The sequence below is a fragment of the Indicator indicator genome, chromosome 13 (genome assembly GCF_027791375.1).
Source record: "Indicator indicator isolate 239-I01 chromosome 13, UM_Iind_1.1, whole genome shotgun sequence".
Classification (NCBI taxonomy): domain Eukaryota; kingdom Metazoa; phylum Chordata; class Aves; order Piciformes; family Indicatoridae; genus Indicator; species Indicator indicator.
Genome location: NC_072022.1, coordinates 8,782,185 through 8,808,889, shown reverse-complemented (window position 1 = coordinate 8,808,889; position 26,705 = coordinate 8,782,185). Strand labels below are relative to the sequence as shown.

Sequence of the window (26,705 nt, the reverse complement as noted above, 5' to 3'; positions counted from 1 at the left end):
GTTTGCAGTCGTGTTTCAGCAGTCTGGTGCTGCTCTGTCCTTTTGCTTGTGTTTCTGCTCCTGCTCTGGTATCCACAGAGCCTGTTTGAACCTCTGCAGCTGCCATCACTGTGCAGTTGTGCCTGCTCCAGCCTGACAGCAGTGTGGGTGCTGGTGTGGCTGGTGCCTATTCCTGCTGCACTACACCAGGCATACTCCCGCTTCTGCCTCTACTGGGAGATGCTAGAAAAACACTTGCCTTGCCTCTCCTTGATCTCTGGGGCTGCATATTTGTGTTGTGCTCATGATCAAAAGCAGCCTCCCCTTCTCCCCTGACTTTTTTTTTTGGCCCCTGGTACCTCAGTCAGGGAGTCTGGCAGAAGCACAGCTTGCAATGAGCTATCCTGATCGGGCTCTTTGTGACAGCCTTGCAAAATTCTGCAGCCATCTTCACCTGGGATATGAATTGTGGTACAATATGATTAAACTCTTGTCTTTCTCTAATCACTCTGATCAAGCCAGATGGTGAAATCAAGGCTTTTGCTCCCTGACTGGCAAATTTTTCCTACCTATTGTCAAGCTGCATTTGAAATTTCCTTTTGCTTGAGGAAAGAGCTTTTGGCAAGTCAGAGTAAAAGCTGTTTTGAAAATACTGTGCCTATCTGCTCAGAGAATAAAGTCACTGTGAATTAACTGTTAAGGAGTCTCCACAGGCTGGGATTTCAGACCCAAACCCAAGACTAAAATTGGTTTGTGAATCAATTAAAAAAAAAAAAAAGAGATTTTTTAATAGAGGAGCAAAAGAGAGGACTGAGGCAAACAGGGAGAAGTAATAGGTCCTCTGGTACTGGTTGGGGAAGACAGGCAGCTTCATAGCTGACACTTTGCAATCATTTCAAGAACTTGGCTCTTTCTGACCCTTCATTTGAGTTCTTGTTACTTTGCTTTACCAAGCACACTCCCTTCCCAACGCTTGTCTTACCAGACTTTTGTTCTGTTAAAACCAAAGTCCCCTAACTGCTTTCTGACTGAAGTTAAAGCAGTCCTCCTTCGTTTATTCCTCTTGTCCTGGAGAAATACAGCTTACAAAATATCATCCAGGACATCAGATTTCTGTACTGAAGCTTGCAAAAGGCAGAGACTGAAGGAAGGGTGATGCTGCTTGAAAGTCTTTTCCACTCCCCTGGCTGGCCTGAGTTTTGTAAGAGAAGCAAACCAAACCCATCCCCTTCTCCCCCCCTTAGACCTTTAATTATAGCTTAATCCCCTTGATCAGAGCAATAAATACAACAAAATGAGAGGCAAGTATGTGTGTGAGTCTGCAGGACAGAGAAAGGTTTAGGGCAAGGAATCAGTGGAAAAATCTTTAGAAGTGATGTAAGAGAAAGCAAAGGCAGGGATTGGAGTTTGTAGCCTACAGCAGAGACTATAAAAACTCTGAAAGAAAGCTGAACATTAGCAATAAGTTAGGGGGAAGAACCTAGCAGGAGCTTAGTGGTTGGAATTGCTTCTATCCAATGCAAGGTAAGAGGAGTGAGGACAAATGTGTTGGGGATGTTTTGTGCCTTCTGCTCTGTTTACAGGAGATTTCTTCCCTTCTGTGCTTCCTTCTTTTGCGTTTCCCCCACCTCCCCTCCCTGAGTTGTTGTGTTAGCAGGCATGCAGGATGTCCACACCTGCCTAGATCTGATGGAAAAAGCACAGCTGCTTGGTTTGTTTTTTTTTTTTTTTGCAGCTGGGGGATGAAGATAATCAGATGCCTATCACCTGGCATTTTTTTTGGGGTACTGAAACTGAACTAATAATATCCAATGGAATTTTATCCCCTTCCCTCAATCAGCCAAGATTTAGACAAGGAGTGTGTAAAGGTGCATTTCACCACAATGTTCAGTTCCTTTGATGCTTTTGCAGTGCTTGCCAGCAACACTGCTGTCTTTCTGTCATTGTGGCTTCTCCTCTGTGTGTGTGTGTCACTGTCAAGTCAAATGCATGTTACTGCTTCACATGAGCTGAAGAGCTATGACCAAACAGCAGTTCCTTTGCATTGCTAAATGCCAGGTGTGCTAGACAAGTTTGCTGTGTGTAAGACATGAAAGAAAAAAAAACCCCAAACAAACCCACAAGATAATTTAGGGAAAGCAAATGGTCTGCAAAAGGGTTTTAGTAGAGCACGTTTTAGAGGAGTGTTGATCCAGATGCTGCCACATTCCTGCAGTAAGAGAATAAGGCTACAAAAATATTCCTGCACTAAGAGAGCAGTTATCATTATCCAGAGACCTGCTTCAGCTGTGTGCCACTGTGAAGGGAGGCAGAGCCTGGCTCAGTGACAGTCGTTGTGCTTTCTCCATGCTGAGTTTAAGCTGTGGCACTGTTTCTTTTTTGCCTCCCCAGGCTGGAACTGCAGGAGTCATTGAATGTGAGTAACCTCTGGGTTAGATGCCCAGAGGCTACACTAAAGTTCAGAATGCACTGATTTTTCAAAGCACAAGCACACAGTGGCTTTAGATTTCCTTACCTGGCTTTTCAGTTTGGAATGACTGATGTGGAGTGCACAGCTGAAAGCTGAGAGGAGCTGTGAGGGCACTTGGTGCCCTTGCCCCTCTGATTCACTCAGCAAGCCTGGGGCACATTATTACCTTTCTCTGTCTCTGCTCACCTGTATTCAAAGTGCAGCTCAACCTACTGCTTTTGTAAAAGACTGCAAATATTATGAGGTATAAACCAGCAAACTTAGGGTGGAAATATTGGGGAAAATGCAGAATCTGGCTGGCTGGACTGTGCCAGGAGGAGAGACTGAGGGAGCTGTGGCTCTTTAGCTTGGAGGAGACTAAGGGGTGACCTCATTCCTGTTGGTAAAGATGTGCAGGGTGAGTGCCCAGAGGACAGACCCAGGCTCTGCTTGTTGGTGCCTAATGCCAGCACCAGGGGAAGTGGTGGAAGTTGAGGCATAGGAAGTTCCATGGAAACAGGAGGAAATTTTTTTCACTGTGGAGGTGACAGAACACTGGAACAGGCTGCCCAGGGGGGTTGGGGAGTCTCCCTCTCTGGAGATATTCAAAATCCACCTGGATGTGTTCCTGTGTGACCTGCTCTAGGTAATCCTGCTCTGGCAGGGGGGTTAGACTGAATGATCCCTTGAGGTCCCTTCCAGCCCCTAACATTCTATGATTCTGTGCCTTCTTCAGCATTTAAACATACCTGCCCCACTGATTCAGCAGGTTAGGGCTTCCTTTTCCCTCTTTGAATGGATGCCAAGTGTACCTCTCCAGGCTTCTTAAACAGCAAATCAAAAGATTTGAGCTGTACAACAGTTGTGAGAGCTCCCTTGACTGACCCTACCAAAGACTGCAAGTGATTGAAGCTTTTCTTTTCTTCTTGGTCAACCCAGAGAAGCAGATTGCTCTCTAACTACCCTTTGCAATGCATCTGCACCAAGGATTTTCTTCCTCAAGCAGGAGCCTCACTGAGAACATTTAAAAGTCTGTCCAGTAAACCACCACCAGTGGCTGAGTCTCCTTAAGAAATTCCAATGCCATTCCTGTCTCTTCAGAGCTTATCTTGAAGGCATATCTTTATTTTTACTAGTCTCTAACTGCTCTGTGCTTCTCCACTGACAACATGTTCTGCTAATGTGCTCTTCATACCCGGTAGGAAGAACTTCCAGTGCTGGGAGTAAAAGAGAAGAAACAGAAAAACAAAAGATATTTATTGATTTTTTTTTTTTTTCAGGGATGGAAAGGTTTCTTCTCTTTAAGTGCTGAAGATGGCTCTCTAACTATGAATAGTTTTCAGTCCTCATGCTAAGGAGGAAGGAGGAAAGCTAAATGGAAAGCTGTTAGAAATGTTAAGAGAAGTTGGCACGTTCAGTCAAGCCATCTATAAATAATTTAGGGCTGAGAGTTTATTGGCAATGAAGGATAGTCTAATAATGGTTTGTTTTCTCTTGTGCATGCCAGGAGGACTGCAGCTTGTTCAGCTATCTTCCTCAGGAAAAGTGCAAATGGGCTCTTCTCATTATCATAGGATCACAGGATGTTAGGGGTTGGAAGGGACTTCTGGAGATCATTGAGTCCAATGCCCCTGCCAGAGCAGGACCATAGAATCCAGCACAGCTCACACAGGAACACATCCAGATGGGGCTTGAAAGTCTCCAGAGAAGGAGACTCCACAACCTCTCTGGGCAGCCTGTGCCAGGGCTCTGGGACCCTCCCAGTGAAGGATTTCCTCCTCATGTTGAGGTGGAACCTCCTGTGCTGTAGTTTATATCCATTGCTCCTTGTCCTATCCCAGGGTGCAGCTGAGCAGAGCCTGTCCCCTCCCTCTTGACCCCCAGCCCTCAGATATTGATAAACATTTATTAAATCCCCTCTCAGTCTTCTCTTCTCCAGACTAATAAGCCCCAAGGCTCTCAGCCTCTCCTCATAGGGCATATGCTCCAGCCCCTTCATCATCCTGGTGTTTTCTGCTGGTATCCAGGGAGAAAATTCACTCTTGGAGAACTTTTTTTGTTGTTGCTGTTAAAACTTGTTATTTTAATCAGAAAAGCATAGATTTTCCCACCAAGCAAAATGATTTTCATGGAAAAGCTTCATTGTGATAGCCACCATTGTGCTTTATTTTATGAAGTATTGATGGGTTTGTTCTTTCTGCATGGAGACAAAGCAAACCATGAACTGCAGTTGTGCATGGAAAATAAAGTTGTTTTAAGATCCCCTTCTTTCACCACCACCTCCCCTTTTCCACCCCATTTTTTTACCCCTTTTTTCCCCTCAAATCCCAGAGCACCTGTTGGAGTCTCCTCCCAGCCCAGGTGTGGCCACTTTGCCCTCCCTGCCCACTCCCCTATTTAATCCCCCCAGGAAAAGCAGAAGCCCCAAGCTGAGCCCATCTGGGCTGAGGAATCCTCCTCTCATCACTGGTGAGTCACCCCATGGTGCATACTGGGTGGTTGGTGATGGGGGACAAAGGCCAGGGGGCCTGGTGGCCCCCTGGTGAGGTAGGAATAAGATTGATAACTGCTCCAATATCTTCCATGGACACTGCCTGGGCCTCCTTACTGGGTCTGAGTTCCTCTGTGTACACTGAATAGCTGTAGCCTTGTCTCAGGATACAAGGTGGTGCTGTTTCTTTCTGAAACTGGAAGAAACCTGTTGTAAGATCCTGCAGAAAGCAGTAGCAGGGACAAAATTTCTCCTTGAGTGGAGTGTTTTTAGGAAGCCAGCTCCTCTATCCCCAATTCTCTTTGATTGTTATGCAGTTAAATAAGACTTATATGCATAGGTATGTTCATATATATCATAGAATCAACAAGGTTGGAAAAGACCTCAGAGATCTTCAAGTCCAACCTATCACCCAGCACCTCATGACTAACTAAACCATGGCTCCAAGTGCCACATCCAATCTCTTTTTGAACACCTCCAGGGATGGTGACTCTACCACCTCCCTGGGCAGCACATTCCAATGGCAGATCACTCTTTCTGTGAAGAACTTTCTCCACACCTCTAGCTTAGGGAGATTAGGAGGTATCTCCTTCCCCTTCCTGGCACCCTTCTCATTTAACAGTCCCTAGGCTTTGAGATGACTTCTGCTCAAGTCTCCTGCTTCCTAGGCTCCAACTTTTACGGTATTGATGTGAGTTCCTAAAAATCTGTTGCTAACAAATGGGTTTGTGGCACAGTGTGCTCAGTTTTGCAAGGTGTCCAACTTGTCTCCTTCTTTCTCACTTGAAGAAAAAGTGTCCCAGAACAAGTTTTCTGCATGGCCATTTCATTTCACACTCTTGATTCAGATGAAGAGAATAAAGACCAGGGCTGGCTGGTCTTCCACAAGTCTTAGTCCACCTTTGTCAGTTATTTTTTTTACTGATTCAGGTTTGTGTGCATAAAGCAAATGTACCCCAGCAAAGCTGTATTCATTTGTACCTGTGGAAGGCCTCATAGGATTAGTCAGGGTTGGAAGGGGCCACAAGGATCATCCAGTCCCAACCCCCCTGCCATGGGCAGGGACACCTCACACTACAGCAGGCTGGCCAGAGCCTCATCCAGCCTGGCCTTAAACACCTTCAGGGATGACCTCAACCACCTCCCTGGACAACCCATTCCAGGCTTTCACCACTCTCATGGGGAAGAACTTCTTCCTCATATCCAGCCTGAATCTCCTCACTTCTAGCTTTGTTCCATTGTGCCCATTCCACGTGTGCAGCCTCTCTTCATATGAGGAGAATCTTCTGTGCAATTCATGTGCTGCTCTCACAAACACTGCAGTTCCATGAGCAGGGTCAGTGCAGAGTCTAGTCGAGCCCTGCAGGAGCTAAGCCATTGCTGAATCTGTCTGCCCTGCAGGGACTAAGACATTGGTGAATCTGTTTTATCTGATGGTGGGAGCAGTTCTGTACTTGAGCATCCTCTGACCACATCTGTGCGAAAGTGCATCTGTCAGTAGCTGATTCAGCATTTGCAATAGGTCAGGAAGAAGGACATGGACCTGATGGAGCAGGTCCAGAGGAGGGTCATGAAAATGCTTGATGGGTTGGAGCACCTCTGCTACAAGGACAGGCTGAAGGAGCTGGGGTGTTCAGCCTGGAGAAGAGAAGGATCCAGGGAGACCTAATAGCAGCCTGCCAGGACCTGAAGGGGGCTACAGGAAGGCTGCAGAGAGACTGTTTGCAAAGGCCTGCAGGGACAGGATGAGGGGCAATGGCTTCAAACTAGAGCAGAGCAGATTGAGATTGGATGTGAGGAACAAGTTCTGCACCGTGAGGGTGGTGGAACACTGGAACAGGTTGCTCAGGGGGGTAGTTGAGGCTTCATCCCTGGAGATGTTGAAGGGAAGGCTGGAGAGGGCTCTGGGCAGCCTGATCTAGTTGAGGATGTCCCTGCTGAGTGCAGGGGGTTGGACTGGATGAACTTTGGAGGTCCCTTCCAACCCAACCCCTTCTATAATTTATTTTGGTGATCTGACAACATGTCAGGACTAACCAGGGGGCATCATCTTGTTCCACTGAATGCAGTAACTGACATGAAGACTTGGAAGCAAGCTGTGACTAACCCAAAGTGCCTTCTTGAGAAACATTTATGGAACTTCATTTTCAGCCAATGGGACATCCTTGGCCTTGAAATACTGTCTGACAAAACCTTTCATTTGAGGCACAGAAATATCTATGCATCACCTCAAAGCAACTAGTCTCATGCCTCTTGCATAGCTTAATGAATTTCAAGTTCTCTCTGCTTGCATCAGATGAAACTTCCCTGCATCTATTTATCTATACAGTGAGGAAACTGAGGAAAAAAAAAAAGGCAAAAAAAGAGAGGGGAATTTACATTGTAGAAGCTGACAGAGTGTCTGTTCCACATGTCTGAGAAAATATATGGCCTTGGTTAAAAATCTACACATTATGAATAACAAAGTGCCTGACACTGCTTACATTTAATTTTCAATGCCTTTCTTCAGTTCCTTTTCAGAAAGCAGCATGGAAGAAGTGCTCCATACCTCATCTGTGGGATGAGAACAAAACCACCACTCTAACCTATTCCTGACTCTTTTCCCCCTACCCCTCCCCTTTTTTTTTTTCCCCTGAGGGTGAGGTTTCTTTTGAATTTTTTTTTTTTCCCCTCCCTTTTCTTTGACATTTACATGACTAGAAAATTACACCTGAGAGACAGGTGGTCCCTTAAGTCCTAGGTAGTCCCTTAGGACTGCTGCTGGCAGTGATCACAGACAGCTACTATGGGCATGTTTTTGGCTTTGCAGTAATGGATGTGCTACAACTTTTACAAGCAGGGCAAATTTGTTTCAGTGAGAGCAGAGTTATTCTCAGATCTTCATAAAAGCCATGGAGAAGTTGTTCTGTTGGTAGGATCCTCACCCCCCAGAACTTTGTTGGCCAATGTAGGCTTCAATCAGGTGTCCTAACCAAGGCTAATGATGCCAATATTAGGACTCAATGATACAGCTAATTAAGATGTTAATAATCTATTTTGTGGCTCTAGAGCAGCAACAAAACAGCTCAGTCACTGGCTTGCAGACACAGCTTTGATTTATTTAGAGTCATAGAATTGTTAGGATTGGAAGGGATGTCAAGGATTATCTAATTCCAACCCCCTGCCATGGGCAGGGACACCTCACACTACATCAGGTTGCTCAGAGCCACCTCCAGCCTGGCCTTAAACACCTCCATTTCCCCCACCTAGGTTGGAATCTGTGTGGTATGAGAGCCCCTCATGGCTAACAGGTGAAGGAGGCTCACCAGTACCATCCCAGTGCTCACACACCAGTGACTGGAGTCTTAAAAGCTGCTGCCAGGAGCTTCCCAGCGCCTATGGGACAGCCATATGCTGACTCTGCATCAGGACAGCTTGGGAGTATGCAGCACATAACCCCAGGGGCTTCTGGGCTCAGCCCCAATGTGCTCACTGCAGGAGCAATGTTGTCCTTTGCAGGTGAGCCTGGGCACGTCCTGCTGTCTCCCCTTGGTGTGGCAAGGAGGAGAAAAGCACAGTCATCAACAGACAGTGGCAGCAGCAGTGAAAGATTACAGGGGAAGGCATGATGTCTTGCCTCAGTTCTCTTGCTAATAGGGCCAGCAAGAAAAATAAAGCTCCTGTGATTTATATTTGCAGAGTAATCTCCACAGTCATGTAAAATATGATAGCTCAAATGGGGAAGAACAATGACAGCTGTTATCAGTTTTGACAGGCAATGGGTTTGGAGCTTGGTGATGAATTGCTTGCTGTCTGGGGTTTGCTCAGCACACTTATCTTCAGGATGTCAGTTTGTTTTGTTGGTTTGGTTTGGCTTTTCTTTTTTTTTTTTTTTTTCATCTTTCAAAAGAGAAACCTCTTTCTTTTTCCATCTTTTGGTTTGATGTTGGAGACTTAACAGTTTCTTTTTCGGTCAAGAATTTTTGCTTCCTTGTGATGTTTTCTTGGGAAAAGCTCTGCAAAGATTCCTAAAGGGAGGAAAGAAAAAAAAAAAAAAGTTGAATGTTTATCCTGCTTTGATAAGATAGAATAATGTCCTCTCTTTTATCTCTCATTTTCATTTTAATTGGACCTGCAACAAAGATACCTAATTATAGGAGGAATTTCAGCTTTGCCACATTTCAAGCTGAAGTAGCAGTAAAGCACATAAATATGTCTGAATTTCAGACTTGCAATTTACATTTCATGAAGGCTAAACCACATTTCATGCCAGATAACACCAGGCCTTGAGATACTGAAGACACAACAACCCCAAGCAATGCTGCAGGCTTGGGGCAGCGTGGTTGCAAAGCTGCCTGGCAGAAAGGGACCTCACGGTTCTAATGGGCAAGCAGCTCAACAGGAGCCAGCAGTGTGCACAGGTGGCCAAGAAAGCCAAAGGCATCCTGGCTGGGATTAGAAATGCTGTGGCCAGCAGGGGTAGGGAGGTGATTCTCCCCTGGGACTCAGATCTAGGGAGGCCACATCCTGAGTATTGTGTCCAGTTTGGGGCACCTCAATGCAAGAGAGATGTGGAGGTGCTGGAGCCAGGGCAGAGGAGGGCAAGGAAGGGCCTGGAGAAGAAATCTGACGGAGAGAGACTGAAGGAGCTGGGGATGGTTAGTGTGAAACAGAGGAGGCTGAGGGAGACCTCATGGCTGTCTACAATTACCTGAAAGGAGGTTGTGGAGAGGTTGGTGCTGGTCTCTTCTCACAGGTAATTAGTGATAGAACAAGAGGGAATGGCCTCAAACTGCAACAGTGGAGGTTTAGACTGGACAGTAGGAAAAATGTTATTCCTAATGGCAAGAGTGGTCAGACCTTGGAACAGGCTGCCCAGGGGGGTTGTGGAGTCTCCCTTCTCTGGAGACTTTCAAACCCCACCTGGATGTATTCTTATGCAGACTACCCTGGGTGATCCTGCTTTGGCAGGAGGGTAGGACTCAATGATCTCTGGAGGGCCCTTCCAGCCTCTAATGTTCTGTGATTCTATGACTTCAGTTTGCTCCCTTTTAAATCAGTGACATTGCTTCTCAGCTGCTCATTGCCATGGGGACTGGAGCCAACCTTTAAGTCCTTACAATTTCCTCCACCTTCTGTTTCACTGGTGTTGAGTTCTGACAGGTTAATCAAATGTCTTTTGTGTGGCAGATGCCTTAATGCTTATTTGGATCAGTGTACCAATTGCCATTTTTAGCTCTTCGGTCTCTGAGCTGAATGAATGCCAGTGTAGACCTTAACCCCTAACCAAGAGGTGTTTTTTACCCTTGTGATTGATTTTTGCACCCAAACAATCAGGATGTGGTTAACTGTGGATGTAGTAGACTACTACAAATTTCAAAGCACACCCACATACAAAAAGACACATTGTAGAGGGCTGCAGCTTTAAAAACACCCAGACAGAACCTTGTCTGACTTTCAGGGCTGTTGCCATCAGACTGAGAGACAGTGGTGCCACTTGGCTTACTGCTTTGGCTTTGTCCTTTCATTCTGCTGTACTGTTGCTTCACTCTACAGAGCAGCCAGCAGCTTGTTCCTCACTGCTGATACCTCATGGACTATATCCCAACAGGGCTCTGGGCAGCCTGATCTAGTTGAGGATTCCCCTGCTTACAGCAGATGGAGGTGGACTGGGTGACCTTTGGAGGTCTGTTCCAACCCAGACCATTCTGTGTTTTTATGATTCTATGAATCTATGATTCTATGATTTTAGGATTTATGAAATCTATGATTCTGTGATTTATGAATCTAGGGTTCTATGATTTTATGATTCTTGATTTTATGATTCTATGATTCCATTATTTATGAATCTAGGATTTTATTATTTCTAATTCTATGATTTATGAATCTGTGATTTTATGATTCTCTGATTTATGAATCTATGATTCTCTGATTTATGAATCTGGGATTTGTGATTTATGACTATGAATCTATGATTCTGTGATTTATGAATCTGACTTTATGAATCTGCGGATTTATGATTCTATGATTTATGAATCTAGGATTTTATGATTTAAGATTTTATTATTCTGATTCTCTGATTTATGATTATATGAATCTGATTCTCTGATCTATGAATCTCAGATTTATAAAGCTGTGATTTGTGATTTATGAATTTATGATTCTATGAATCTGATTTTATGATCCTATAATTTTATGATTCTTTGATTCTGTGATTCTATGATTCTATGTATATAGCAAAAAAAAAGATACAGAATGTGGTAAACAAATAACAGCAGCACAAGTGAAATGTATTGGAACAGCTGAGCAAGAAGCAGCACTTCAAGAAACAACCTCACAGAGCTCCAAACACTTTCATGGCTTTCCTTCTTTGCAGGCTGGGGAAAAGGTAGAAAGCCAAATGTCTTTTTCCATGTGTTTTCTGCCTGATCTGATTGTCTGGGCAGAATATAAAACAACTACCAGTTTGAAACTGAAGATCCACCTGCAGGGCCTCTCCCATGTTTTTTATGCTTACCAGTGTTGCTCTAGAAAGTCAAGGGTTGGCAGTTGACTGGAACTCAAGGAGGAATGCTACTGAGTATTGACAATGGCCTCAGGAAAGCTCTGATCCTTAAGATGAAGGCCAAGAAGGCAAATTGTATCCTGGGCTACATTCAGAAGAGTGTGGCCAGCAGGTCAAGGGAGGTTATCCTCCCCCTCTACTCTGCCCTGCTCAGACCACATCTGGAGTATTGCGTTCAGTTCAAGAGGGGCAGGCATGTACTAGAGAGTGTCCAATGGAGGCTATGAGGGTGAGGAAGGGGCTGGGGCATCTGTGTGATGAGGAAAGGCTGAGAGCCCTGGGGCTGTTTGGAGAAGAGAAGGCTGAGAGGGGATCTGATCAATGCTTCTCAATATCTGAAGGGTGGGTGTCAGGAAGAAGGGGCCAGGCTCTTGTCAGTGGTGTCCTGGGATAGGACAAGAGGCAATGGATACAAACTGGAGCACAGGAACTTCCACCTTAACATGAGGAGAAACTTCTTGGGTGTGAGGGTGCTGGAGTTCTGGAACAGGCTGCCCAGAGAGGTTGTGGAGTCTCCTTCTCTGGAGACTTTCAGAACCCATCTGGCTGAGTCCCTGTGTGACCTGCCCTAGGTGGTCCTGCTTTGGCAGGGGGGTTGGACTCAGTGAGGTCTTTTCCAGCCCCTACCATTCTATGACTCCATGATCCTATGATCATATATCACAGAAATGTATGTATTTAGGCATCATTTCTATTCCTGCTTTTGCCAAGCAGAAAGGCAGCCAAAAATGGCAGAATCAGGCTTAGAAATATACTCTAGAGCAGAACCTGGAGACAGAGTAATCAGTAAATTAGCAGTAGAGGTCCCAGCCTAGTTCTTATTAACATCAGCAGAAATATTCCCACCTAGGTGAGCTGGAGATACATCAAATTATAAAAGCCAAGTCCAAACAAGGACTTAAACAATATAGCCTAAACCCAGGGCCAAAGATAATCTCTCTAGCAAGCAGCTTCCTAATCCTGATCCTCCCAAAACCTGACCCTCCCTGCGTTATTTAAAGGCTCTGCAAGCATCAGAAGGTCAGAACACCACCAGTCTGAGCAATGTATTCCCATGTAGGCTTTTTCCAGGTGTGGTAACTGGATAACTTTATCCCAGGATGCCAAGAAGATCCTGGAAGTTGTGTCTGTCATTAGGTCATGTTGAGGCTTGCACTCAGAATGCTGCTGGAGAGAGATGTGGTTTCTGTAACAGCTTTAAAGACCTACCCAGCATATGGGGAGGGCAGGGTCAGCCTGCCTGGCTATGAGCCAGAGTCTCCCTGCTTACCAGTGAGCTTCTAGTTCACCTGGTTTTAGCACAAGTTTGCGTTCATTGCTGGGCCAGAAAGGAGTGAAACATTTGCAGGACTGGAAAGAGGCAAAGTGGAGGGAGCTGATTCTGCACCTAAAGGTGAAGAGGGTTCAACTGGCACTGCCTGGTTGCTGGGTTTCATGCAGTGACTCTGTAAGAGAAAACATATTAACAGCCATGGGAACTGAATCTCCCTTTGCTTCCGCTCCTTTAAGACCTTTGGAGCAAGGTTCTTCTGGCAGCAGAGCTGTGAAGTCTCTAACAGATTGTTCTCCCCTGCAGATGCTGCACTTCCAGCTTGTTGTGGTGCATTTGGCCCTTGTGGTTACCCTGCTGCAGTGGCACTCCAGCTCAGTACTCCTTGTGGAGGCAGCTCTGGAGGTAAGTGAATGTTTCTGGTGGCTGCCACAGAACCCTGCACTTCCTCAGGCTGGTCTTGGCCACAGAGTGTGGAAGACAACACAGTCTGGAGGGGGAATGATCAATATTTGATCTACAAGGGCAAAGAAGGAGCCTAGTGAAAAGGCTGTTGCAAACTGCACAGCTCTGGGAGGACAGACAGAATGAAGTCCCACCCAGATTCACCTAACCTCTCTTGGGATTTGATGTGCATCAAAACATTCCTAGTGCCTTTGGATAGAGAACTTCCTGAAAAGGGGAAGGAGGGGAAGGGAAGGGAGAAACAAAACTCCTTTCACACTGAAGGGAAGGTTTCATTCCTCTTCTTAAAGACAAATCATAGTATGAGAAGTGTAGGGCTTTCAGAAGCCATCAGGAAAAACCCACCTGCATCAAAGTTGACAAATTAAAGGAGAGAGGCTAGACCAGGAGAGGGAAGGAGGAAATCAACCTGCTTATGAAGGAAATCAGCAGATGACATGGGACAATTGCCTCATCCAGGAGGACATGCAGGGTGGCACCTGAAAACACTTGTACTGCACTCTCTTATTTGTGTCTTCTTGACATTCTCTTATTTGTGTGTCATCTTGACATTTGGCCTGAAAGGTATTTTTTTTGTAGTCATGCCACAAGAGAATCATGGATCTAAAGGTTCAAAGTTAGCAGAAAAAGCCACTACACAGGTTTTGAAGGTCAGCTGGCTTAGATGCATACTGAGGGATCCTTCTGCCTTGCTTTCTGGCTCCAAATAAGCAGGACTTGATTGCACAAAGTGGTTCACAGTGATAAGCTAAGGAACAAGGGGTTCAAATTTCAACATAGAAGATTTCAGCTCAACATGAGGAGAAACTTCTTTACAGTGAGGGTGACAGAGCACTGGAGCAGGTTCCCCAGGGGAGTCTCCTTCTCTGGAGACTTTCAAACCCACCTGGATGCATTCCTGTGCAGACTCCCCTGGGTGATGCTGCTCTGGCAGGGGGGTTGGACCTGATGATCTCTGGAGGTCCCTTCCAACCTCTGTGATATTGTCAGACTGTGATTTGTTAAAGAAAACAGGGCTGAGGGAGCCACTTTCCACATCAGTGCTGTGGCAGCTGCTGTTCTGAGACCTGGTATCCTCTCTTTATCATAGAATGGTTTGGGTTGGAAGGGACCTCCAAAGCTCATCCAGTCCAACCCCCCTGCACTCAGCAGGGACATCCTCAACTAGATCAGGTTGCCCAGAGCCCTGTCCAGCCTCACCTTGAATACCTCCAGGGATGGAGCCTCAACCACCTCCCTGGGCAACCTGTTGCAGTGTTCTACAACCCTCATGGTGCAGAACTTGTTCCTAGCATCCAACCTAAATCTTCTCACGTTTCAAACCATTGTCCCTCCTCTTATCACTACAGGCCTTTGGGAACACTCCCTCTGCAGCCTTCTCCTAGCCCCCTTCAGGTGCTGGAAAGTCACTATTAGGTCTCCCCAGAGCCTTGTCTTCTCCAGGCTAAACAATGCCAACTCCCTCAGCCTGTCTTCTCAGGAGAGGCATTCCAACCTCACAGACAGGTTCTTGTGAAAAGAGATCTCTTCCAACTGCATATATTCTGTGTTCTGAAAACATGCTTTGAGGCATATAGTAGCATCTTGGTTAGAAATTTCTATCTAGCTCCATCAACATGGAAGCAGAAGGCAAACATTTCATCTGAAAAGAGAATGATTTGAGCTTAACACCTGCTTTTGTGGACTGGCTGCTGCCCTGGGTTTTTCTGTTGTGGACAAAGCAATTATTTCACTTGGATTTGTTTAATTTCTCTTGATCGATCCCATTATCCAGCATCACAGAATACATCTGGCTGGAAGAGACCTCCCAGATCATCCAGTCCAACCCTCCACCCAGCACTGAAGGGTCAGCCCCCAGCTCCACAGGCTGCTTAAACACCTCCAGGGATGGTGACTCCAGCACTGCCCTGGGCAGACCATTCCAATATTTGAGAATCCTCTCTATGAAGAAATATTTCCTAGCATCCAGCCTGAAGCTCCCCTGGTGCAGCCTGAAACTATTTCCTCTACTCCTGTCTCTTGGCTGCAAGAAGATCCTGCCCCCTCCAACCTCACTTCAGGGAGCTGTGGAGAGCAATGAGGTCTCCCCTCAGCCTCTTCTTCTCCAGGCTGAACACCCCCAGCTCCCTCAGCCCCTCCTTGTAGGCCATGCTCAGCTATTCTAGATGGCAAAGTAGAATTTGGATTTGAAAAGGTGTCAAGCCCTGATGTCATGACTGGGTTTCAACATAATGTGTCTAATCAACATCCTTTTTTTTCCCCTTTCCTCCTCCCCACATAATGGTACTGCATAAATTCTTTGGATGTCAGTGCAGAACAAGTTTATCTTGGGATATTTGTTGCCTAGCAATTAAGTTGTCAGCTTTGGATGGAAAATCCTGAATAAGTTTTCGTTCCCATTTATTAGCAGTCATTTGGAAAAAGAAAAGGGGGGAATCAGTTTCATGCAAAACATGAGGATGAATATTGGGGTCTGGGAATCACAGAATCATTGAATGGTTTGGGTTGGAAGGGACCTCCAAAGTCATCCAGTCCTACCCCTCTGCACTCAGCAGGGACATCCCCAACTAGATCAGGTTGCCCACAGCCCTCTCCAGCCTCCCCTTGAATATCTCCAGGGATGGATCCTCAACCACTTCCCTGGGCAACCTGTTCCAGTGTTCCACCACCCTCATGGTTCAGAATTTGTTCCTAACATCCAATCTAAGTCTTCTCTTCTCTAGTTTGAAGCCATTGCCTCTCATCCTGTCCTTTCAGGTCTTTCTCCATTCTTCTTGTAGCCCCCTTCAGGTCCTGGCAGGCTGCTATTAGGTCTCCCTGGAGCCTTCTCTTCTCCAGGCTGAACACCCCCAGCTCCCTCAGCCTGGCCTCAGAGCAGAGCTGCTCCAACCCCCTGAGCATTTTCCTGGCCTCCTCTGGCCCCTCTCCATCAGCTCCATGTCCTTCCTGTACTGATGGCTCCAGCCCTGCACACAGCACTGCAGGTGAGGTCTCAGCAGAGCAGAGCAAAGTGGCAGAATCACCTCTCTGGATCTCTGGCAGTGCTGCTTTGGATGCAGCCCAGGCTGCCCTTGGCCTTCTGTGCTGCAAGCTCACACTGCCTGCTCCTGGCCAGCTTCTCATCCATCACCACCCCCAGGTCCTTTTCCTCAGGGCTGCTTTCTATCCCCTCCTCCCCAAGCCTGCATTGATAGTGAGGATTGTTCTGGCCCAGGTGCAGGACCCTGCACTTGCTCTTGCTGAACCTCAGGAGGCTGCCCTGGGCACCACCTCTCCAGCTTGTCCAGGTGCCTCTGGCAGCCATCCTGTCCCTCTGGCATATGGACAGCAGCACTCAGCTGGTGCCATCTGCACACTGCTGATGGTGCCCTGGATCCTCCTGTCTACAGCACTGATAAAAACATTCAAGAGCACAAATTCCAGCACAGACCCCTGATTGCACTGTTTTTAAAGGATTAGACTACTCAACTCTGTGCTATAAGTGATGCTAATCCCACTGCTGAGAGAGGGACAGGGCTGGCCTACAAAACCAGGCTTTGGGGAGCACTAAATGTTGATAATTCTTGCATCAATGTTGATGATTCTCACTGAAGCAGAGGGGTTCAATTATACCAGAATACAAACCAACACAAACCAAACCAACCAACTAATGCAAACCCCAAACAAAAAACCAAAACAAAACCAAGAAAAGAAGAAAAAGAATCAAACAAACCAAGTCCCAGCCTTTCATAGCAAACTCCTGTGAGTAGGAACTGTCTGCACTCCACAGAAGGAGCTTTGTCCCAGGTTCAGTGTCCCAGTCATGAAGTCTTTGAGGGACTGCTGCTGTCACATTGCTTGAAAATGGTCTTTCTGGAACCTGCCTCCTTTCTTTTGCAGCCTTTGGAGCCTTCTGCAGCTCTGGCCATGGGAGCACATCCCACTGCCAGTGAAGAGAAATCAGCCACTGACCTGGCAGCCAAACTGTTCCTTCTGGATGAGCTGGTGTCTCTGGAGAATGAGGTGGCTGAGACCAAGAGGAAAAGAAGTTTCCCAGGCTTTGGCTCTCCACTTGACAGAATTTCTTCCACCACTGTGGATGCCAAAGGCAAACAGAGGTAAATTCTTAGATGCTCCTACCAGTGATAAAGTTGGAAGAAGGATGCTGGTAGGTGGCCTGCACATAGATTTGTTAGATTTAGCCACTAGTAGGTGGCTAAATCAGTGAGGTGCCTTTGATCAGAGTATTAAAAGCTCTTCAGGATCCATCATAGTTGCCTGGTGTGTGATCTCTCAGTTGTGAGGAGCAATACTCACACACCAGTTCATTCATCCCTGTGATGCCATACAGCAAACAAAGGACACTCACAGAATTGTCAGGGTTGGAAGGGACCTTGAGGATCAGCCAGTTCCAACCCCCCTGCCATGGGCAGGGACACCTCACACTACAGCAGGTTGCTCACAGCCACATCCAGCCTGGCTGCAAAAACCTCCAGGCATGAGGCTTCCACCACCTCCCTGGGCAACCTCTGCCAGTGTCTCATGGGGAAGAATTTCTTCCTAATGTCTAATCTGAATCTCCCCTCCTCTAGCTTCGACCCATTCCCCCCAGTCCTGTCACTCCCTGGCACCCTAAAAAGTCCCTCCCCAGCTTTCTTGTAGCCCCTTTCAGATATTGGAAGGCCACAAGAAGGTCTCCTGGGAGGCTTCTCCTCTCCAGACTGCACAACCCCAACTCTCTCAGCCTGTTTCCAGAGCAGAGCAGCTCCAGCCCTCTGCTCATCCTCGTGGCCCTTCTCTGGACACCTTCCAGCACCTCCAGACTTTTCTTGTAATAGGGGCTCCAGAACTGGACACAGTACTCCAGGTCTGGTGCATTGTGGGGTTTTTTTTTGTTTTTTGTTTTTTTTTTTACATGCTTCTTTCCACTGATGTCACCTAACAGTCAGTTTAAAATTGTCTTTTTGATTGTGAGATTATTAAAATAAAAAAATATGCCTGAGGTTGAAAAGCAGAGAGGCAGGGGTGGGGTGAAAAGAAGGTATGGTGGTGTGCAGGTCTTGAACAGCAGGATGAAGAACACATTGTGGAAACAGGCAGATAGGTATTAGAATGAGCTTCAGGAGCTTTACACTTTAGGACAAGCTTGGATTTAATCCATACAGAAGGCCAATGGCATCCTGGGCTCCACCCAAAGCAGTGTGGGCAGCAGGTTGAGAGAGGTGATTCTGCCACTTTGCTCTGCTGAGACCTCACCTGCAGTGCTGTGTCCAGGTCTGGAGCCCTCAATACAGGAAGGACATGGACCTGATGGAGCAGGTCCAGAGGAGGCCAGGAAAATGATCAGGGGTTGGAGCAGCTCTGCTATGAGAGAGATGAAGTTGTTCAGCCTGGAGAAGAGGCTCCAGAGAGAGAGCAAATACCAGCTTGCCAGTACCTGAAAGGGGCTACAAGAGGGATGGAAAGAGGCTGTTTACAAAGGCCTGCAGTGATAGGAGGAGGGGCAATGGCTTGAAAGGAGAGAAGAGTAGATTTAGATTGGGTGTTAGGAGCAAGCTCTTTACCATGAGGGTAGTGGAACACTGGAACAGGTTGCCCAGGGAGGTGATTGAGGCCCCATCCCTGGAGATATTGAAGGTGAGGCTCAACAGGGCTCTGTGCAACCTGATCTAGTGGAAGATGTCCCTGCTGGCTGCAGGGGGTGTTGGACTAGACAACTTTTAGAGGTCCCTTCCAACCCAAAGCATTCTATGACCCTGTGGTACGGCAGCACAACAATACCCTTGCAGTCCACATTTGAGACTCCCCATGCTGCAAACAGGGCTGAGCTGCTTGCTCTGGCTGGCAAGAGCCAGTGAGTTTTGCAGCAAAGCTCAAGGGGTTGTTTGCTATATCTGAAAGAGCTTAAGTGTCTTGTTCTCTTCTTCTGGTAACTGTCTTCATCCTGGATGGAATTCCCACTGCTACAAAGTATTTAATAAGATGCTTAAAGCTTAATCTGGAATTGGAAAGTATTCACCAGAGCCACTCAACATCACAAGGGGGGTTTTATTTATTTAATTATTTTTTTTCCCCCAAACTAGGTTTTGCAATACTTTTTTCCCCCCCCATTTATCCATCCAGGCTGCTACCAGGACTTCTTGACTGCAGCCAAATGTGATAAAATACGGAACTCTTAAAACCTTGAGTAGAACTGTTCTGTTCTGTCTGTGTCTTCCAGAGATTGAAATCAGCTTTGTTTTGCTTTTTAACATGCTTTTCCTTTCCGGGGGAAAAAAAATACCAGGTCGTTTTGGAAGCTGCAGTGCCTTTTTGTAGAAGTACATGGTATTCCCATTTCCGTTCATGCCTCTTGGGTGGAATTCTTGCTACATTCCATTTCAGTATAAGGAGTATGGGGTGGGTGAAGAGAAGAGAGGAGTGGAGGGAGGAGAAGAGAGGAGTGGAGGGAGGAGAAGAGAGGAGTGGAGGGAGGAGAAGAGAAAGAAAGAAAAGGAACGAAAAGAAACTCAAAAGGGAAATTGCATTGAAATGGTCCAGGTTTTCTAACAGCTTGTCTCTGAATAATGAGCTCATGCAAATGAGTGACACATGGCACAAAATTCCTCCTTTCCCAGCATCAGCAACACAGTTTGCAGTTCTGTATTGATGTTATCAACTTCGAGGGAGTTGATTAGCTTCTCAGCTTGGGACTGACTCACTTTGAAGCATCCGAGCTGCCTTGATCTCGGCAGTGATAGTCAGGTACCACCCTCAGCGTGAGCCACAGAACAGCTGAGTGCTGCGAAACGGTAGGAAGGTTGTAACTTTAGGTGGAAGCAGGTCGAGGCAGTAAAACATAGGACTGAGCACCCAGCTGCTGTCCTGCACGTAGGGAACAGCCCATTCCTGTGCCACCTGAGGCTGCTGCCTTCAGAGACAAGGTAAACGAGTCTGAATTAATGCTGTCTGTAGTGCCTGGCAACACAAAAACAAACCTTTAGAAAAGAGCAGATCGATTCTAAGCTCACTTAGCAGATTGTCGTGAAACTCAGCAGATACAGGAGGATCCAGATCCTACACCCATTTATAAAGCTTGGAAAGCATGGGAAGAGCACGTAAGAAGAGAGGAGTCTTCAGAAGAGAGAGAAAAATGGACGGAAAGAAAGACATTCCAGGAATCATAGGGAAAAAAACAAACAGAAAACAAACAACAAACCCTGATCGGCACATCCTGGTTTGGAAGATGGAAGTGGAACGGGAGGCTGAGAAGGGAGCCGCGGCTGTCCTGTTGTGCCTAGGGATGGCCACAAGAGGGCGACCGTCGCTGTTCCGGCCGCCTGCGCTGCCTGCCTGCCCAGCCTGCCCTGTGGGCATGACTTTACAGCTTCCTTCGCTGTTTTACGCCAGAGTAAGAGCATGAAGCACCTCATGATGCAGAAGACGGCATATCCCCACGCTCTTCCAATTTGGGAAACGAATTCTTTTCAGCAAGTCAGTCTCAGGATGACTCCTGCAGCCTAAGTCTCCCACCTGCTCCTAACCAGCTTGTGCCTACATCTAGGGCAAAAGATCCCTTGAGGATCAGCCCTGAGCTTGCTTTCCCCATGGTTCAGTGCAGCCTAGGTGTGAGGGCTATAGAAACAGCTTCCCTTCCTTTCTCTAGCAGCTGCAGCATGAGAGCTGTGTTGGTCCCTACACATGTAGCACACTGTCAATTCCCATTCCTTGACCTCACCTGAAAAACAGCTGGAAAAGAGGCAGTGTGTGATGAGCTGCTGATGCTGGAATGATGCCTCTGGGCTTCAGCTCATGCCCAAGAGGTGTGAGGAAAGGAGACTGTTAGACTAGACAGATAGTCCTGGGTGGGGAGTGGGGTTGTGCAGAGCCTGCACAGCCACAGACTTGGTGAGCCTGGCCGTGCTAGCACATAGAGTTAGACTCGAGTGCACCACAGCACCCCCTCCTGCTACTTGCTTTTTGCATTTGCCAGCTCAGAGAACAAAATTTCTTTGTGTTCATGTTCTTTGACAAGGACAGAGCAAAGAGTCTGTCTTCCAGAGCTTCTCTTGGACCTGCATTTCACCATTTCCAAGGATAAAAGTTGAGGCTGTAGAAAACCTCACTGTTTCCATAATTAATTAATAAAATTACACCTCTGCCAATGAAGAAAAAAAAATGCTCCAAAATGCTGAATTAAGAACACTCCCTTTTTATATTAAAAATACTGCCATAAAATATTCCTGCATAGAACTTCTTTCACACTGCCCTCATTTCATCAGCTCATCAGGAAATGTACCACATGTGGGGCAAAAAACAACAAAACCCAAGCCCCAAGATGTCTCATTTTCAATCTCATCCAAGGGTTGCTACCTCACAGTTTTGAGAAGAGTGCATTACAGGAGATCCCACAGGAAATTTTTTGCTAGAGCTGCTCTGACTTGTCCCCTCCTTGCATCTGTTAGCCCCAGATGGCCCTGGAGATTTCAAAGGCCCAGGCTAATGGGTGACCTGAAATCCAGGATACTACAGATCAGACAATTCCCCACACATGCAGTGCATCTCCTTTCTTTAATGAGCAGCAGTTCATCTGTGAAGTCATTTGTTTGCTGCCAGATGAAAGCAGGGATAGTGGATCAGCATCATCCAGTCCCTGAAACAGAGGCAGCAAGTGAAGCCTCTTAAACACTGACATCTTTGTCTGCTCCCCCACAACTCTTCTGTCTGAGCAGTAAGTTGTTAGTGAAGGGGAGAATGGAAATATCAAGGATTTAGTAATATTTTGATTATTGCCTTTCCCCAATTCTTTCTCTCCTTTGCTTTTTTTCTTTTTTTTTTTTTTTTTTATCTCCTATGCAGAAAAGTGGTTGAGCTGCCTAAGAGAAGGTTTGGAGCCCCTCTGGACAGGATTGGAGTGAGCCATCTTGGCAACACCAAGGGTTAGCAGTTCCTGCAAGTAAGGCAAAGTACTCCAGGTGTGGGCAGGCTCAGAGGACATCCCCCCCCTAGTTTCACTTACATGGAAGTCATGCCAGGAGGCTTGAAAAAAGTAGCTTGGGGAATGATGGCTTCTTATAACATGGACTGGAGGTCTGGAGCCCTCAGTATAGGAAGGACATGGACCTGATGGAACAGGTCCAGAGGAGGGCCATGAAAATGCTCAGAGGGTTGGAGCAGCTCTGCTACAAGGACAGGCTGAGGGAACTGGGGAAGAGAAGGCTCCAGGGAGACCTAATAGCAGCCTGCCAGGACCTGAAGAGGGCTACAGGAAGGCTGCAGACTGTTTGCAAAGGCCTTCAGGGACAGGAGAAGAGGCAATGGCTTCAGACTGGAGAAGAGCAGATTGAGATTGGATGTTAGGAACAAGTTCTGCACCATGAGGGTGGTGGAACACTGGAACAGGTTGCCCAAGGAGGTGGCTGAGGTCCCATCCCTGGAGATATTGAAGGTGAGGGTGGACAGAAGGCCAAGGGCAGCCTGGGCTGCATCCAAAGCAGCATTGCCAGAGATCCAGAGAGGTGATTCTGTCACTTTGCTCTGCTCTGCTGAGATCTCATCTGGAATGCTCTGTACAGGTCTGGAGCCCGCAATACAGGAAGGACATGGAGCTGATGGAGAGGGTCCAGTGGAGGGCCATGGGAATGCTCCAGGGGGTTGGAGCAGCTCTGCTACAAGGACAGGCTGAGGGAGCTGGGGGAGCCTGGAGAAGAGAAGGCTCCAGGGAGACCTAATAGCAGCCTGCCAGGACCTGAAGGAGGCTACAGGAAGGCTGCAGAGAGACAGTTTGCAAAGGCCTGCAGGGACAGGACCAGGGACAATGGCTTCAAACTAGAGCAGAGCAGATTGAGATTGGATGTGAGGAACAAGTTCTGCACCAGGAGGGTGGTGGAACACTGGAACAGGTTGCCCAGGGAGGTGGTTGAGGCTCCATCCCTGGAGATATTCAAGGTGAGGCTGGAGAGGGCTGTGGGAAACCTGATCTAGTTGGGGATGTCCCTGCTGACTGCAGAGGTGGTCAGACTGGCTGACCTTTGGAGGTCCCTTCCAACCTGGACCATTCTATGACTGTAACTGTCCATGTAGCTTGAATGCCCTTACAGCTTAGTTCCCCCCTCCAAGAAAATAAATAGGTTGGACTAGAGGATCCTTGAGGTCACTTCCAACCTGGTATTCTATGAATTCTTCCCCATGAGGGTGGTGAGAGACTGGCAGAGGTTGCTCAGGGAGGTGGTGGAAGCCTCATGCCTGGAGGTTTTTGCAGCCAGGCTGGATGTGGCTGTGAGCAACCTGCTGTAGTGTGAGGTGTCCCTGCCCATGGCAGGGGGGTTGGAACTGGCTGAGCCTTGAGGTCCCCTCCAACCCTAACAATTCTATGAATCCATGAGTCTATGAAGTCCTCCTAGCATCTCCACCTCCTGTAGCCCACCTGGCAGTGTGTTTCTCCAAGCCTTGCATTTCTGACACGGGGCAATGTAAACATTTGCTGCTTTTGTGCCCACAGGTGCTTCTGTTCTGAGTGATTGATGCCATGTTGGAAACATTCCAGGAGCACAGAGGATGCATCCCAGAGTGTTTTGTCTTTGACTAACCACACAGCACTCGAGGAGCTGACCTCCTGCAGAATCTGTTTCACCAGGAACGTTGCCAATGTTGCATTTACAAGCAAGTAACAAATCCAAGTCACCAAGTCAGAATGCTCTGCACACTAGCCCTGATGGGAGGGAACAGAAGTGTGTGCATAGTTTAGTTGCATGGCATTTATTTCTTCACTTTGCAGAAGTTCATTATCCTAGCAAGGACTGTTAGATTTATTGTTGTTGTTATATTTTTTCCTTTAATTGGAAATAAAACTTCCAGAGATGGCCAACAGCAAGCCATGAAAAGCAGGCAGTGTGCTTGGCACTTTTCTTTCAAGAGGGTGTTGTTTGGTAGGTGAAGGGAGGATTTAACAGCTGTGGGACAAACCTGGAACTGATTTGAATCACAGAATCACTGAGGCTGGAGCAGAGCTCTGAGCTCCTCAAGCCCAGCCTATGACCTAACACCACCACATCACCCAGGCCATGGCACTAAGGACCACATCCAAGCTTGCCTTAAACTCCTCCAGGGACAGTGACTCCACCACCTCCCTGGGCAGTCCCTTCCACTGTCTGATTCCCCTTTCTATCAGGAAGTGCTTCCTAACATTCACCCTAACCTCCCTTGGCACAGCTTCAGGCCATGCCCTCTCACCCTGTCACAAGCTGCCTGGGAGCAGATCCTGACCCCCACCTGACTACAGCTTCCCTTCAGGTAGTTGCAGAGTGTGATAAGGTCCCCCCCTGAGCCTCCTCCAGATTGAACACCCCCAACTCCCTCAGCCTCTCCTCATCAGACTTTCCTTCCAGCCCCCTCCTCAGTTGCTCTCCTCTGGACCTGCTCCAGCACCTCAAGATCCTTCCAGAAGTGAGGGGTCCAGAGCTGCAGTAGTGGAGGTGAGGCCTCAGCAGTGCCCAGTACAAGGGCAGAAGTGCATCCCTGCTCCTGCTGGCCACACTCTTCCTGATCCAGGCCAGGATGCCCTTGGCCTGCTGTGCCCCCTGGGCACACTGCTGGCTCCTGCACTGCTAGGTGCCTCTGTGCCAGGCTGCTCTCCAGCCACTCCCCCCCAGTCTGCAGCACTGCATGGGGTTACTGTGGCCAAAGTGTAGGAGCCTGCACTTGGCCTTGTTAAACCTCATCCCATGGACCCAGCCTGGCCAGGGCTCTCTGAAGGGTCTTCCTACCTTCCAGCAGATTGACTCTCCCACCCAGCTTGGTGTCATCTGCCAGTTTACTCATGGCAGACTCGGTCCCCTCATCCAAGGCATCAATAAAGATGTTGAAGTTTGCTGTTCAGGACCACAGGAGCACTGATTCTCTACTGACAGGAGGAATACTGACTTGTCTTTACCAGGAGCTAGTCAGAACTGTGAGAATGCCTCAGTATTTGTCCTGCTGCTTTCCAGCAGTCTTTCTCTTACCTCCACCCCATATTTAGACATGTTTTCATGGTATGCCATACCCTGCAGTGTGGAGAGACTTCTAGCTTCTTCCTCTAAGCTGATGAATACTTTTCCCTCCTCCCTAGGAATAACACAAGATAGAGTCCAAGTATGAAGTCATCAACTTCCTCAGCCATCTGCATCCTTGTGCCTTATTTTAGCCTCTTGGTGTGTGCACAGGGCATAATCAGACAGCCAAGCCTGACAGTTCAAGTGGTTTTCACTCTGATTAATGCAAACATGTCCTCTCCACTTCATTTCAGAGTAAACCAGGTTATCTTAAATCCTCTTTCATGTTTTTCTGTTCCCTACAGATTATAAAACATAGCTGAAGAGAGCTGTTTGCTGGCATCTCAAGGCTCAGATTCCTAGCTGATGTGTTCTAAAGCTCACAGACTCCTCCTTGGACTTTGGTCTGTGTCAGCTGAATTCCTTAGATTGCTGTTCTTGGATATAATTCATTCTTAACATTGCAAAGGCAGATCCATTGAGAAAGGTATTATGCAGGGCTAAGAAAAACCAGACCCAAACCCACTATATTAGGCAGAGAGTAAGGCTGGAGATAGGAATCAAGTGTTGATTTCCTAGTCTAACATGAGGCACAAAGCACCTGGCCATCAGCTGCCAAAATGGGGTGGGGGAAATGCAGTCAGCTTCTCAGGCAGCTGCAGAAAAGAGGCTGAGAGGTCATTGAGCCTTTGAAGTCAAAGCTGTTGTGAGGAGTGGGAGCTTAGGGCAAGTGCCTCAAATCAGGCAGTGGTGGGAGATGAGGCTTGCACTAACTCATGTCTGTGAGGGGGCAATGCTCAGCCACAGCAGAGCCTTTTCCTTCTTGCTTACAGCTCTGCTGTGAGACCAGGACAGGCCCAGCCACAGAAAACTTGCAAGAAGCTTTGCTTTTCTTAACATCTCTAACACAGGCTGATGCTGCTGAGAGCATCTGCACAGATAAATTAATCAATCAGAGCAGGAGGTGCCCTCATCTTTCTCACCCAGCAGAACACTCCCCAGCTGCTGTAGGGGATCATTCCTCCTTGGGTGGGTGAGTTGTGTGTGAGGTGAAACACCTTAGCTGCTTTCCAGACCAAGCTCTTGAAAAGCCACAGAAAGAAAGAAGGGCTCTGAGTCCATTTGTGGTCTCCTTGGGTTTTCACTCCCTTCTGTTCCCTCCTGCCCATTTTCTGCCTTCAAGCTTGCAGGGGAAGGCTCTGAGAGCTGGGCTCAGTGGGTGCACATAGACAGACTGACTCCAGCCAGGGGTTTCTCTCCATGCTAGAAGCAAGCCTGCAATGCAGTCCCAGGCAAGCCCAGAGCCTGTCCTCTGCCAGTGCACTGCCAGCACCTATCCTGCCCTGCCCTGCCCTGTGGTTTAGTGAAGTTATCTCCTTGCACTGAGCTCAGCCAGACGGCCTGCAGATTGCTTGCAAGGCAGCCACACGTATGGGGCATGGGCAGATTATGGAAGCCATGACCTGACCACCCTTACAGCTGTGGTCTGTCAGAAGCAGCATGCACAGAGTCATTGC

General features: G+C 47.5%; 1 protein-coding gene across 1 annotated transcript; it reads left to right on the top strand.

Moving 5' to 3' along the window:
- Positions 1-13,039: 13,039 nt before the first annotated feature.
- On the top strand, positions 13,040-23,680 carry OSTN (osteocrin). Its single transcript, XM_054386264.1, has 4 exons — positions 13,040-13,138; positions 17,078-17,295; positions 22,016-22,095; positions 23,658-23,680. The coding sequence occupies exons 1-4, from the start codon at positions 13,040-13,042 to the stop codon at positions 23,678-23,680; spliced, it is 420 nt and encodes a 139-aa protein (XP_054242239.1).
- The last annotated feature ends 3,025 nt before the right edge of the window (positions 23,681-26,705 follow it).